The 15220-nt window shown below is 46.6% G+C and overlaps 1 protein-coding gene across 2 annotated transcripts in view; it reads right to left on the reverse strand.

The window, feature by feature from the left end:
- Window positions 1-767: 767 nt before the first annotated feature.
- LOC128400856 (integrin alpha-X-like) overlaps window positions 768-15220 on the reverse strand; it is a 35739-nt gene continuing 21286 nt past the window's right edge. For both annotated transcript variants that reach the window (XM_053363467.1, XM_053363468.1), the window contains exons 14-30: window positions 14239-14442; window positions 13246-13376; window positions 12020-12183; window positions 11364-11515; window positions 10683-10814; window positions 9038-9111; window positions 7737-7878; window positions 6907-7017; window positions 5716-5798; window positions 5546-5629; window positions 4645-4717; window positions 4162-4269; window positions 3002-3079; window positions 2740-2862; window positions 1726-1818; window positions 1103-1213; window positions 768-1015 (exon numbers count right to left, since the gene is read on the reverse strand). In XM_053363467.1, coding sequence (XP_053219442.1) covers window positions 920-1015; window positions 1103-1213; window positions 1726-1818; window positions 2740-2862; window positions 3002-3079; window positions 4162-4269; window positions 4645-4717; window positions 5546-5629; window positions 5716-5798; window positions 6907-7017; window positions 7737-7878; window positions 9038-9111; window positions 10683-10814; window positions 11364-11515; window positions 12020-12183; window positions 13246-13376; window positions 14239-14442 — 1959 coding nt within the window. In that variant the 3' untranslated portion in view covers window positions 768-919. The remainder of the gene's footprint in view (window positions 1016-1102; window positions 1214-1725; window positions 1819-2739; window positions 2863-3001; window positions 3080-4161; window positions 4270-4644; window positions 4718-5545; window positions 5630-5715; window positions 5799-6906; window positions 7018-7736; window positions 7879-9037; window positions 9112-10682; window positions 10815-11363; window positions 11516-12019; window positions 12184-13245; window positions 13377-14238; window positions 14443-15220) is intronic.

Below are 15220 nucleotides of genomic sequence, written 5' to 3' on the forward strand. Positions count from 1 at the left end.
AGATGTCAACACAAGACTGAATCACATTCCTTTTAATTTATGAGGACATTCTGCTGAGCTCACTGTGCCTCAACTTCCTCTGTTTCAAAACGGCAGAAGCAACATGTCCTGGTACAGAGAGAACAAAATATTTCCAGACACTTGCACCTGACCCATTCTGTCGAACACATTCCACTGGGTATCTGCATATTTTAATAAGAGTTTTCCCAAAGTCGCCTCCATCTTTTTTTCCTCATTTATGTACTGCATAAATTAACAAGTGGTCTAGCACTGTTGATATTCCCACCCCCCCAAAACCCCTAAACTTTCCACTCACTAGCGTTTTAGCAACATTGTGTTGGATCAGAAGCGTTTGATAAGAGAAAACAAACATTAAACACATCCAGTTAAGGTTTACACAGAGTAAACCTGCTGAGATCAGTGGACCCAGGTTAGTCATATTAATTAACTTCAACGGGTCTACTCCAAAGCATGGCTAATGAGGGAAAGCACCTTTTAATTTCTGACAATTCATGTGAGTAGCAACGAGCAATCACGCCTATAAACAAATTAAACTTTAGTGCTATATAAATAAATAAGTCATTTTTATTTGTGTTGTTTTTAAGGAACACTCAGAATTTTTGTTTTTAAATGGCAACTCAGGCGACTTGAAATAACACAATTAACATAGAAATCAGTTTGCAACTCCTCTTGTAGATTACAACAGAACAGCAATGATTTATTAGTGCTAGGAGCCATCTCTCCGGAAGCAGCCAAAATTGCTAGGCAGACTTCTTGCTTTTCCTTCAAAACATACCTTTTCTTAAGTTTAGCTTTCTACCTGGATCCCAGACCCCTCCTCTCAAATCCCATTCCTCTCGCCCAGGGAATCCTTAGGTCCTGCCTCCCAGATCCACATGATTCCTCCTTCCCTTGTAAGCTAGTTGGTTGCTTGAGGAGTTTGTTCCCCGGGCCCAGCTGGTTCTGACGCAATTTCATCTGCTAGGGACACTCGATTGCGTTTGAAGAATCCAAACTGGAAAGGGGGAAGAGAGAGAGGTTTAAGTCTTGTCGGGGCATCCCATATCTCTTCTGAGGTCTGTCTGATGGCAAAAATGCCTACCTTAAACAGGACTGCCACGATGATGGCCAAGAGCAGGATTCCTCCAATGGTGCTGCCAACGATGATGGGAATGGGATTGAATGGTGAAATCAGCTCAACTTCAGTGCTAATCTGCAAAGGAGAGGAAAGGCACTCAGAGTTCCTGCCCATAACGATAAGCAGTGCCCCTCAAATCCTCTGGGCCAGACTTGATCCCCGCAAAAAAAGAATTTTGCTAGTATGTTCAGGTGTTTAAATGTCACCAAAGCATATCAGGGAAAGCAAGACCTTATTGTGTGGCATTTGGGAAGGCTGATTGTGCCAAGTAAGAACTCTGCACATCCTCAGAGGCACCCCTAATGTTACTTCATACATTCCAGGGCACTGAAAACAGGTTTTTGAGGCCCACAAGGCATTGGAAGGTGGTGCATTCTTCTTCATTAGAGGTTTTAAAACAAAAGTTGGGTGGCCATCTGTTGATATGACCCTGGAGATCCCTTCAAGCACTACAATTCTTTTGAGTCTACATTTCTATGATTCAATGCAACTGAATTCTGTGCTCAGTAACCAGCTCCACTATTTGCACAGTGAGGTACACACAGCGCGTCCAACGTCCATGACATAACCATGCCCTGCAAGTTTACCTGACTGAACTGAAATTCTTCTGGCTGAAAAAACCTGGTCTCATCAACCACCGCAGAGGCTTCGCTCCGAAGATGGAGTTTCTGGGCCGTCAGCTGTAGAATCAATAGGCAAATTGAACAGATCAATAACATTTGGTCCTCCACGTCTCCCCTCTCCCTGGCACAGCTCTGTAGGGCAAGAGTGAGGACTCTTCAGGCCCTCCAGATGTTGCTGAACTACAGCTCCCATCAGCCTCAGCAAACCTGGCCAAGACTTCAGCAACATCTGGAGGGCCATAGCTTCTCTACCTGCTACAGGGAGACACCCAAAGCCAGCTAAATACAACTGAGGGCTCTTTCATTATTTTCCACCCCACAATAATGTTTATGCATTCTTTAAGATGCCGAAAACTTAGCACTTAACAGAGGGCGCTAACATTGGTCTATGCATGAATGTGATTACTATATTATTAGGACTTTAATATTATGATGGATTGTATGTTATTGTTTTGTTTTATTTCTAAAAATGTACAGACTGCTTACTCAAAGAAATGTCTAAGCAGGGTACATATAAAACAATGCATAGAACCCATAAAGCAATATATATATATTTTAAAAACCTAATATACGCACATTAATTAGCATTAAAACACAAAACCAACTTTTTAAACTTTTTAAACTGATATAGGCAACTGAATTATATGTCTGGGTAAACTTGTTGCAATCAGTTAAAAGAACAGCAATAAAAGGAGGACATTTGCCAAATATCAACAGCAGGGAGGTTCCAAAAGCAAGGTGCTGCTTCCGAGTGACAAATTTAATTTATTGTTTTACTGTTTTGTGCAGCACTTTCAATCTGTCCGATATACAACAGTATATAAATGTTTTAAAAGAAATACAAATGATAAATAAGTGGTCAGGTGTGGAGGTTGATCTAGGAAAAATAATCTTTAAAAAAGTCCTATTTTTCCAAGCTTCCAATGGAAACATCCCCTCCAACCATATTCCTTACCGTTTGAAGGGAGCACCACTCACCTTGCTAGCGATGTCGTCTATGCTGAAATTCCATGAAAATTTGAACTTGACCCACTGTCCCCGAGAGAGATTGGAGATCAGGCACTGGAATGTGGAGCAGACAGTGGCCCCCAGGCACCCTCTCTGTCAAAACAAGAAATACAGAGAACCTTAGGGTTACTAAATGTCCTTTCCACACAAGCAGCTGTGTGTCTGTCCTGGGCAAGAGAGACACCCTTCTATGAACCACCAGCCAACCCTGAATTTTCCACCGGGTTCTTACTGTGATGGGTCCTTTGAGGTCTTCAGTCTTGTGTCTTGTTCTGAGCAAGGGCATTATCGGACATGAGGATGGGTTTATCTGGAAGAAAACAGGCAATATTCTGTAGGGGTAAAGGTGGCACTCCTGTATTCCAGCCAGCCAGCCAGCCATGCCCTCTCCCAGGATATTCTGCCCCCCCCCCAACCCTCACTCAACGGTAGGTCAGCATTTCCCATCCGCTGGGCTGGTCCAGCTCTCCCTGGGCTGCCTCTGGGGGTTTCCGGTCCCCACAAGGTTTTGTTGCTTCCGTTGTTTGCAGAAGGGCTTGCAGGTCACCCAAGCTGCTGATACCACTTGTATGCGGACTGTAGCATTTTGTCTGAGTTCACCGTTGTTTTTTATTTGATTTCTGTAACTTGCTTTCTGTGGGGCTGCCCTTGTATCTGGTCCAGAAGGTGTGCAGAACGCAAAGGCCAAATACCTCACGGGGCAATTACTGGCAACATGTTATTCCACCGCTGAGAGAGTTTGCACCTGTTGCTGATTTGCCAGCTCCACATTTCTTGTGTTAATCCACAAAGCCCTGATTTAACTTGGGCCCAAAGTACTTTAAGAACTGCCGGATCCCTCATACTCCACCTTGATCACGGAGACCACCTGAGGGGGCACGTCATTCTCTGGTGGTTCCTCATCCCCCTGAGGTCCAGATAGCCTTTCTTAGGAGCTGAGCCTTTAGTGTGGAACTCTAGTGCCCTGTGGAACTCCCCACCACTTCGTCAGGAGCTGTCACTGCCCTCTTTTAGACGTCTTCCAAAAACTGTACTATTTAGACAGGTCTTCATAAAGTGGGCGTCTCTTTTTAACCAGCCAGTATTACTGATGTTAATTAGGTTTTACGGATATATATGGACTGATTTTTCTTCTGTTTTATATGCTGAAGGCCATTCTCATATAGCTTATGTAAGTGCAGATTATAAACATTTAAATAGTAATAGTAATAATTATATATGCTACAAACAAGATGTATCTCCAAAGCACCCTCCCTTCCAAATCTATTCAACTCTCATTCCATTATCCCCTTTCCCACCCACCCCCAATTGTCCAGAAATCCCACCTCACACAACTTTGAATTTATAAGACACCCCCTCTGGAGCGTACCCTTCCTCAAATCTTATACTCACCACATCCCTGTGGGATGGGGTTACATTCCAGGAGAATCCAACTTCAGTGTTGAAGGGGAGTTCAAAGGTCACGTTGACTGGAGTAGCGGTCGAATCCAAATTTCTAACCTGCCAGGACAGAAGAGGAAATGGGGGGGGGGGATTGGAAGATCAGCGGAAAGATGATAGAAGTTATTGAGCAGGTGGTCAAAAACTGTTGGGGGGGGGAACATTTCTTGTCAGGTCGCAAATGGAAGGAACTGAAATTGAGGCTTCTCCTTCAGATCTTAGAGGGCCGGGTGGCTGGGAGATGAGGACTGAGGAACCAGTGGTCCTCCAGCTAGAGTTGGACACCAGTTCCCATCAGTCCTAGTCATGGAAGGTGGGAAGTGTCATCTACCAACATCTTGAGGCCACGGGTTCGGTTCCCCATTCTTGCTCTAAAGTATGGACACAGGGAGAAACGACAGGAGGGTGGACAGAAGGGAGAAGAAGATACATTACCTCAAAGGCATGTATGAGAGTCTTCTTCTCTGGCATCTTGGTGGAGAAATTGAGGTACGCCGTGGACGCCAGCCTGGGGGAGGACAAATGTTTATGTACGTCACCGAGATCACTTCCAGTATTAAACGGAACATTTTGTCAAAATTATCAGGGAGATGCCAGGGAGAGAGCAAAGGCACTGTGGATTTGCTAAAAATCATGATGAATCATGGGATTTTTCAGGCTGTAGGAAACTCTGAATTTTTCACTCTCTCTGTGGCTCCAAGAGGTGAGCATTTCCCACCCCCCACCCCTGGCAATTCTCCCCCCCCGAGAGCTAGAACACATGATCAATTTTGTTGCTCCCAAGAGGAATCAAGAGGTTTCGTGACGCATGTGTATGGCGCCCCTTTAACTCGGGGGTGTGGGGTTTACTCATCCTGGGGCCATATTCCCTTCTGAGGAACCTCCCAAAGGCCCCATGTCAACAGTGGGAGGGGCCTGAGACAAAAATAGGCAGGGCAACAGCGGTAAATTTTATTTATAGCATATTGGCTAGTTTCTACAGACACTCACACCCCCGTCTCTATCCTTTGTCCAGACAAACAAGAGGCGTTATCAGGGTTCAAGATTTCAGCCATGCAAAACCACACAGGGTACAAAGGAGGATACTGTGCCTCCAAGGGCCAGATAGAAAAGCATTTGGCCCCCAGGCCTAAAGTTCCCCACTGCTGTTCAACTGGAGATGCTAGAGGCTGAACTCGGGTCCTTTGGAGTGCAAAACACACACATTTCCATTGTGCTATGGTTCCTTCCTGATATGTGAGGCCGTTTGTTGTGTAAGGTCCAAAATGTACAGCCTCCTTTTGACCCTCCCTCATGGCTCTCCGTGGGGGACAAGGGTGTGTGGGTGTTCAATTACCCCTTGACAATGACGTTGACTCGGTGCAGCACAGGTAGCCGGCCTGTGGCCTTGTTGTCGCTCAGTGTGTCGTTCTCATTCTCACTGGAAGGCCACAAGCGAAAGGAGAGTTAGTGATGGGCAAGGAGAAGTCGCAGAGGCAGACAGAGACATGCTGTGCCTTCCCCTACCTGTGGGCTTGGATATCAAAGTAAGCAAAAGTGTCATTCCAGGAGTCGCCTTTCGAGGACTGGAGGGAAATCTGGAGTACGGCCTTGAGAGAACAAAAGGCAGAAATGGTTGAGTCTGTAGACACACGGTTTTCCATTTCGGCTCTGTTACCCACCCTCATCATTCTTTCTTAAACTTTTTAATAAAAGCAAGACCGAAGGCCCATTTTCAATATGGTGGCACAGCTGATAGATCACAGAGGTCCAGAAGGTTAGAAGATGCCAGACCTCTAGATATATTTATTCTCATCTTAAAACTGATAATTTATTGACTGTCGGACATTCTCAGTAGAATAGAACCAGTGTTGGATCATTTAAGTCTTGAGAGTTGGCTAGAATGAGGGGGAGACAGTTCAAAATCCCAATGAAGCCATTGGTCCAGAGTCAAAAACATCTGATATCAACAGGAAAGTGTGCTCTCTGCGTCCCACTGTCCCAGCACCCCCAAATTAAATGTTGTGTTAAGCCAGGTAACCAGTTCCACGATTTCCATGCCTCCCTTTAACTTGGAAGACGCATGGTGTGCAAATATTCTCTCAGTGCTGCTCCTGAGCTTCTTGAATTCCCTGTGCAAAGTGAAGAGACTGGAGGGGCTGTCGGGGAGCTGAGCCCTCTGCTGGTCTTGTAGTGCCAGCAAGCATCTGACCTCACCACCCTTTTGAGTTGGCCCTGGCGGAAACCCCAAATCTGCAACCTGTATGAAATGCACAGACGCAACAGATCTGCTCCCTTTGGCTTATTTTACATAACTGATTTAGCTTCTACCAAGTCACAGGGAAAGGCAAAAGACTACTCATACTATTCAAATCTGACAGCCCTCTCTGTCTTCTTGGATGTCACCACACACGCCATCCAGTGTCATGATCCCCTATCCCGGCATATGGACGAGAAACGGGGTGGTGGTGGGGGGTTAGAAAATAGAAAGAGCAATGCTGAATTCTGTGCTTTTGGGGAACACCAGCAGCCCTGCCTATAACTACCACAATCTAACACCCTGTTCTCTTTCTTGTACCTTTTTCACATTCTTAAAACTTTCTCTCTCTCTCTCTCTCTCTCTCTCTCTCTCTCTCTCTCTCTCTCTCAATGTCTCACTCATAGCCCAATTATTCCATTTCACTCGCACATTGATTTTCTCAGGCTTCCACTCATTACCTGGGTGCCTCCCTTGAGGACTGGTGGGTTGAAGCGGCAGGAGCTGTGACGAACTGACGCATTTCCTTGGGGTCCATGCATTTGGCAGGCCGGGGAGAGACGCCAATTGGACTTGAATGAGGGATGGAGGGGGTGTATGAATCATCATAAGTAAACTCACAAGCGGATTACAAAGGAGGAATAGAGATTTCTGTTGTTTACCACAAAGTAGCAGAAAACAGAATGAACAGGCAAGAAGGCTTAAGACAGGTGAGGCTCCCCCCCACCTCCACCTTGGGCAGGACTGCATGGGGCCACATGCACATTTTTTCAAGGGGTGTTGGTTGTTTAAACGAACAGCAGCCAAGGGAGGCTGCAGTCTTGAACTAGGGACCAAGGGGACCGCTTAGCCTTTCCCCCTTGGGTCAACTCCCCTCGCACCCTTCAGAATTGCCCCTCACAAGCACCTTTCCCCTCCCTTGGAAAAGATACAAGTCTCTGTAACGTTCATAGAATTGTAGAGTTGGAAGGGACCGCAAAGGTTATCTCATCCCAGCCCCTGCAATGCAGGAATTTCAACTAGATCATACATGACAGGTGGCCACCAAACCTCTGCTTTATTTCCAGATAATATGCTCAGGGCTTAAGTCTCCAGAAACTATTTTTGGTTTCATATATTGGAGAAGGGGTTTATAAACAACAGATTGGTAGCTGGGCCTATATCTTATTATTATTATCAGACACTTATCTCCTTGCCCACAAGTTTTCAGTTGTCTTCCCTGGCATCCTCTGCCTCCAACCTTTCCCAATCTTCTACTCTCCCCCACCCCCGAATTATTCATCCAACTCACCTGAAGAACGGAATGCCCTCGGAAGGACAAAACAGAAGAGTAGTAAAATGAAAGGTGTGGGTTGTACGCTGCCTCTCCCACGTTTTCTAGTTTCAGTGTTAAGTTCAGTATGAAATTTGGACTCAGTTTAAGACCATTCGACCTGAAATTTATTGAGAGAAACATTTGCTCAGTCTCCAGGAACTCACTAGTTAGATGCTGGGCAAGCTGGAAGTTCCCTTTGGGCAACATGGCTCTGTGGTTAAAGCATCTGCCTTGCATGCAGAAGGTCCCAAGTTCAATCCCCAGGTAGGGCTGAGACAAAACCCTGTCCAAAATCCTGGCGAGCCACTGCCTTGTCAGTGTAGACAATTCTTAGCTGGATGGACCAATGGCCTGACTCAATAGAAGGCAGCTTCCTGTGTTCCCAAGTCTCTCTGTCTCTTCACCTCTGTTTCTCACTCTGTAAAATGGGCACAGTCACACCACTAGAGTTGTAAGAAAACGATGGTAAAGAATTTGACCTAATGATCAATGTCTCTTTGTCCTAGCCGGTGAAGCAGATCACCTGACTCCCACTCCTCAGCTCAAGGTGCCTGAAGAAAGCCAATAATCTGTGTGAGCCAAGAGGGGCTCTCAGGATCCCTGGTGTATGGGGAATTCTGGGAGAAACACTCAGGTTGCACATTAAAGTAACCGGCAAGCACATGATTAAAGAGGTTCACGCCCACATGTTCTGGTGTATTGTATTTTAATATTCTGTTGGAAGCCGCCCAGAGTCGTGGGGGAAACCCAGCCAGATGGGTGGAGTATAAATAATAAATTATTATTATTATTTTATTTCTTGGCTCTTACACTGCTTCATACTTGCCGAGAGTCACAACCCAACATCCCATGCAACCTCTGAGAGAATGGCAGGGTTGCACATCCTGTTTCTGAGTAAGAGCATAGGAAGGATCCTGTTGGATCAGGCCAGTCACCCTCCACATCCAGCATCCTTTTCTCACAGTGGCCAACCAGAGTCTGGGGGAAGCCCACAAGCATTGCCTGAGCACAACAGCACTACTCTCCCTTCCTGCAATGTTCAGAAACGTTGCTGCCTCGGTGAAGGTCAGTGGCAGGGCACCACTGGAATCATAGCATTGCAGAGTTGGCCCTGCGATGCAGGAAGATGTAGCTGCCCCATACGGGGATTGAACCTGCAACCTCGGCGCTATCGGCACCGCGCTCCAACCAGCCGGGAAGGGGTCCGGAGGCACAGCATCTAAGGGCAGCAAAAAAATATTGGGGTGGCCCTCGTAGGAACAAAATAGGCTACTCACCCTGAAAAGTTAAAGGAGATTCGAAGATCAGCTACACAAATTTTATCGAGGCCGCAGTCTTGCTTGAAGGGAACCTGGCAATATAAAGGAAATGAACATCCAAGGGTGTTCCAAGGTCTTGCCTGCTTTCCCACCGGGAGACTACTTGGAGCTATCCATGGTGCTACCTGCTTGGATTGCTGGGACCTCTCCTAGCTTGCCGAGTTTGCTTAACTGGATCTACCCTCTCGCTTTGCTTGGCTAACCTCATTTCAACCATAACTCTGCTTGCCCTGCCCCTGCCCCCTGGACTCTAAGCTCCGGTTGTTTAGCTTTGCCCCTGCTGGAACGTGGCTTCTCCTTGGTCTGACTTTCCTGACTGATTATTGAAATGGGATTACCAGTACAGTGGTACCTCGTACAGACGCTTCAGGTTACATACGCTTCAGGTTATAGACTCCGCTAACCCAGAAATAGTGCTTCAGGTTAAGAACTTTGCTTCAGGATGAGAACAAAAATTGTGCTCCGGCGGCGCGGCAGCAGTGGGAGGCCCCATTAGCTAAAGTGGTGCTTCAGGTTAAGAACAGACCTCCAGAACGAATTAAGTACTTAACCCGAGGTACCACTGTACATGACCCTGGAACCCCAGGTCTCTGTGGCCAACAGACGCCTCCTGGCTGGGGTCACTGCTTGGGCCGGACCAGGGTCATGTTTTGCTTTTATTGCATTTTGGGTTTTTGTGCTGAGATATATTTGAATGAAGCATGGTTGGGACATTTTAATTAATAAATAAATATTTCGGTAAAGTCTACAGAAGCATACAAGTTCTCTGTGAGAATGTTTTTCCCCTTATCCTTTCATCTACAGTGGTACCTTGGGTTCTCAAACTTAATCCGTTCCTCAAATCTGTTCCTCAAATCCGTTCCAAAACCAAAGCGCTCCAAAACCAAGGCACGCTTTCCCATAGAAAGTAATGCAAAATGAATTAAGTCGTTCCAGACTTTTAAAAACAACCCCTAAAACAGCAATTTAACAAGAATTTTACTATCTAACGAGACCACTGATCCATAACATGAAAGCAGTAAACAATGTACTGCAGTCACACAATCAATTAATCAATCAATCAGTAGCTGAACTGGGTTCCACACAGTCACAAAAAAAGAGCCACAAAAACAAAAACACAAAATAAATAGCAAAACCAGACAGAACTCAGCGTAACACTCAAAATGGAAGTGTGGCACTCAAAACGGAGCAAGTTCGGCTCCTGAAAAAAGTTTGCAAACCGGAACACTTACTTCTGGGTTTGCAGTGTTTGGGTTCCAAGTTGAGTACCAAGGCATTTGAGAACCAAGGTACCACTGTATTTCTTTTGGTCATCATTGTTAAACAAACTAAGGCAACAAAGTTGCTGATTTCTATTTCCACTGTGCATTCAGTATATATTATTACATTTATAATACTTTCCCTGTGGCATGCACAAGGTTCCACCACCCAGGCACTGACCAGGCCTAGATCTGCTTAGATTAAGCAAGGTTCATTTATTTAGAAGAATTGAGGGCTGCCCAGTCAACAAAGCCCTCTGTAGTAAGTACTCTGGGATGAGCCGTTCCTTTGATGGAGGAGGCTTTGTCCTAGGCTTGAAAGGGAAATGGCCAGGAAATAAGACCTTGATCTCAGTGGACAAATTAGTTGCAGGGTCCAGGACAGGGCGTAGGTTCCTTGCAGAGGCTTCTGGTTCCCCCTTGGCTGTTACATCCGCCCGCAGCACAAGTGGAGAGAAGGAATCATCCAGGCAGAGCTGGAAGACAGTAAAAAAAAGGGAATCACAAGTTTCCACCCAGCCAATACATTTCTCCCCGAAAATGAAGTGATCATTCCCACAGTAATGTTTCTAAATACTGTGAGCTTCCAAAAATCAGTGTTTCTCCAACAGGTGGGTCATTTACTTTACAGTGGTACTTCGGGTTACATATGCTTCAGGTTACATACGCTTCAGGTTACAGACTCCGCTAACTCAGTAATAGTACCTTGGGTTAAGAACTTTGCTTCAGGATGGGAACAGAAATCGTGCTCTGGCGGCGCAGCGGCAGCAGGAGGCCCCATTAGCTAAAGTGGTGCTTCAGGTTAAGAACAGTTTCAGGTTAAGAACGGACCTCCGGAACGAATTAAGTACTTAACCTGAGATACCACTGTATCACTTTTAGACCATTGTAGCTGTCATGGCTTCTACCAAAGGATTCTGGGAGCCAAAGTCTGGTGAGGTGCTGAGATAATTCTGCATTAGATATTCCTAGCACTGCCCCCCCCCCACAACTAAGATTACCCAGGGCGCCATATTTCAACCTACTGGAGCATGGAGAATCTTTTCGACGCAGACTCGCTTAGTTCCAACCAGAATGGTGTCTGAGAATGTGGAAGCCTCATTCTCTAGCGTCAGGCGTGATGGGGACTGCTTAGCATCAGACCGGAGAGTAAATGAGATCGCAGCTTGCAGGGCACCTATTTTCTTTCCAAAACATACAAACAAATTGGATCACAGGAGCAGAACGAACTAAACATTTTGGCTGTCCAAGATGTACTGAACTCCAGCTCTCATCATTCCTGCCCCATAGCCATGCTTGCTAGGGCTGATGGGAGTTCTGGTTCAGCAACATCTGGAGGGCCAGGGGCTCCCCATTCCTGCGCTAAACGGGTCTCTGGAGTCACTATGAATTTAATGAGAGAATCACTGAGAAAATGAAAGACAGAAAGAATTGTTGATCTTAAACATAATTTTTAACGCAAGAGGGAATGGATAAGAAAAACAAGTGAGAAAATAAGCAACAAGAGTCGGGCTGGGAGAATGGGATCTAAAGAAAAATGATAAGATAATGAGCAGCTGCAGAGAGAATAAGTGAGGGGAAAGGAACAAACAAGTCCACAAAAAATAAATAACACTGAGAGGACTCATAAAAGAATGAGAAAAATAACTAAGCAAGAGGCGAACTGAGATGGTGCCTTTACCGTGGGTCCATTTTGTGCTGATGAGTTTTAGGTTGAAGCAAAGACTGGTTTTCCCACGGGGGGCAATTCCTGAAACGTTCCCGCTTCCACACTTAGGGTCATCCAAGGGGATCCAGCGATGAGAGAAAGTCAGCGAAGAGTTGATTGTGAAAACAGGACGAGATCTGGGAGGCAGGGGATAAAAGGGGAGGCCTTTTCAAACCAGCAGCTGTCCAAAATTGCCAGCAGTCCTGGATCAGGCCCAGTCTGGAACCCAGCCCCACATTAACTTCCTGGAGCAGGAAGTGCCCCACTCAGACTCTGCATGGCTCTCTGTGCTTCATATTCAGCACGCTTGGTCTTTCAACATCTATAGACTCCAGCTAACGCAGGGGTCAGCAACCTTTTTCATCAGGGGGCCGGTCCACTGTCCCTCAGACCTTGTGGGCGGCCAGGCTATATTTTGAAAAATATAAATACCCTGCAAGCTGGTCCCGCAGCTGCCTCCGGACCTGGAGGAGGAACTCACTCTGCACGTGCTCAGGAGCACGTATCTGCGCCGCCCGCTCACCAGCGTTGTTGACGAGCAGCAGCCGCTCCATCAGCCCGTTCCTGCAGAGCTCCCAGGAGGCAAGCACCACGCACTGCGGCCCATTGTCTGACACCAGGTCGGCAGGCAGGCCGTGCACTCAGAGCACCGGGCAGGCGGCGCACAGCTCGCCCTCCAGCTGCTCCGAGCGTGCCACCAACAGCAGCACCAAGCCGGGCACCAGGCACAGGGCAAGCAGGTGCACCAAGCTCTGGCTGAAGCCCCGCGACACGCCCTTCACAATGCCCATGCCGCGGCCCAGACCCGCCGCCTGCCCGCCAGCCTCTCTGTCCATGGCCACGCCGGGTTTACCTCAGCCGCAGGCGGCGAGGTTTCGGATTGGCTGCAGGAACTTCCTGCAGCCAATTCGAAACCACACCAGCGTCGCCACCTGCCCAGAGCCGTCCGCGGCCTCAGATTGGCGGCAGGAGCTTCCCACCCAGAAGCTGTGCCAGTGTCACAGAAGTCAGTCCCCACGCGGCAAGGCAGGCCATTAGGGTGCACCAAATTGACCAGAGTACATGCAACAGGTTTGTGCAGGTTTTTAAAATCAAGTTCAGGATGCAGAATTTGGAGGCAGTTGGGGAACACACACTGCAATTATTTCCTGCTCTTTGTGGCCTACCCACAATCCATCACCGCCCTCGCCCATTCTTACCGAAGCAGCACTGCGCTTCCTAGTGCCCCAACAGCCAGGTCAGTCAGCCCATCCTCGCTCAGATCCATTCTTCCTTGGATGGACTGTCCGAAATAATGGAGCACCAGGGAGAGAGACTTGGCAGCAATCCGCTAAATAGGTTGAGGGGGGGAGAAAGAGAAAATAGGGGAACAAGGAAGGTTAGAGATCCTCAGCAGATGAGGTAGACACACCCTCAGTTCAGCTATTTCGCATGCCCATTTCTCCAACGCCTTTGTTTTAGACCCAATTAAGAAAATATTAGCCAATTAATCAGTTCCATTTTAAGTCCTTTAAAGGATTCATTAATTAAATCTGCATAGGGCAAACTAGAATAGTTTTGAAAAAAGAAGCACACTTTCTTTGTATATGTGTGTGTGTGTGTGTGTGTTTGCATGTGTGTGTGTCACAACAGCCAGAATTTATAAAATGTCCTGTTTAGTTACTGGATGCAAGTTGTCACATCTGTTATTATTATTGTTGTTGTTGTTTTTTAACTATAGAAGTACAGATTCTGCATTAATCTGTGCAAAGATGATCTGGGCCCGATATTGGGGGGTGGGGATCACATCTGTCATCCAAAAAGGGAGCGGTTATTGAGATTATGTATTGAATTGGGTTTCTATCCAGACCTGGCTGCAATTGCGTTCCAACAGCTCTGTTGCTTTACTGCTTCCATTTCACCAATGATCAGTGGAGACTGATTCAGGAATCGGCTCATAAGAATCCAATGGAGAGATGTGGAGGGACTGAATCTGTACTGCCTGCATCAGGAATAGGAAACCTGTGCTCTCCCCCACCCAGCCAGCATGGCCATTGGTCAGAGACGATGGGAGTTGTAGTCCAGTATCAGGAGGGTCACGCATTCCCCATCCCTGGCCTAGCTCTTTAGCCATTGGACCACCTTGCCACACACAAGCAGACAATATATGCACTTGCTGTTCCAATATATGCACTTTTGACTCTCAGGCTCACCTGGCCGTGGTGTTTCTTCAGCCCGCCTGCTTCTCCCAGGAAGATGTAAATGGCCCCACAATCTTCATCCTCCATGGGAGCTCCGATCGCCACATCTGCAAAGCCATCCCCGCTTATGTCCCCTAAAGCGCAGAGTGCTGCCCCAAAACGGCCAAAGCTGCTGCCAGGATCCCCACGAAGCGTTTGGAGGGAAACAAGGTGACCCTGCCGGGAGGAGTGTAACTTGTTAACATAGTTATACCCTCTCCAACTTCCCTTAACCAAATTTCAAGGCGGCAAATATATTTGGCATTAAAACGACTCCAACATTTAACAATCAATAACTGGAAGAAGGAACAGCATTTAAAGCAGCATTAGTATGACATTATTTTTTTAAAAAAATAGACAGTGGGAAGATGAGCTAAGACCATTCTCTAAAAGCAATGAGGCAATACAACCAAAACACATATCCTGGATTAAACGGACCTCAATCAACCTCCTGGGGTCTGACAATGATGTTTACTGTCCTAGTGAACGAAATTCCCCCAGTTAAATCTTATTTCATCTATGAGCTCAAGATGGCAGTCTCTGCCCTGGTGTTACAATTTAAGGTCCAATTTTGTACCATGGTTGACTTGTACCATCAGACGACACAGCAAATCTTCAAACAGCTCTTGTTTATTCACAGGCCAGAACAGAACTGGGCTGAAGGGTTCAGCCAACCTGCTTATATAGAGCTCAACTACAAGCAACAGTAACCACTTTCTGTAACTATCCAATCACTGAACGTCACTTTCAATTCCTTATTTGCTTATGTGGACCTGAGTGAAAACTATCTACAATATCCCCCTGCTGGCCCAAGGTGAGAACTTCAGTACATAACACCAATCACAGGAGGAAGGAAAGAGATCGGCCTTCAAATGCTTCTTGAAAATAAAATGTGTTGATTATACTCTGCAGAGTTAGCACACAGCTTGGAAACTGACTGCATGCCGAGTCCTTG

The sequence above is a fragment of the Podarcis raffonei genome, chromosome 13 (assembly GCF_027172205.1).
Source record: "Podarcis raffonei isolate rPodRaf1 chromosome 13, rPodRaf1.pri, whole genome shotgun sequence".
Taxonomy (NCBI): domain Eukaryota; kingdom Metazoa; phylum Chordata; class Lepidosauria; order Squamata; family Lacertidae; genus Podarcis; species Podarcis raffonei.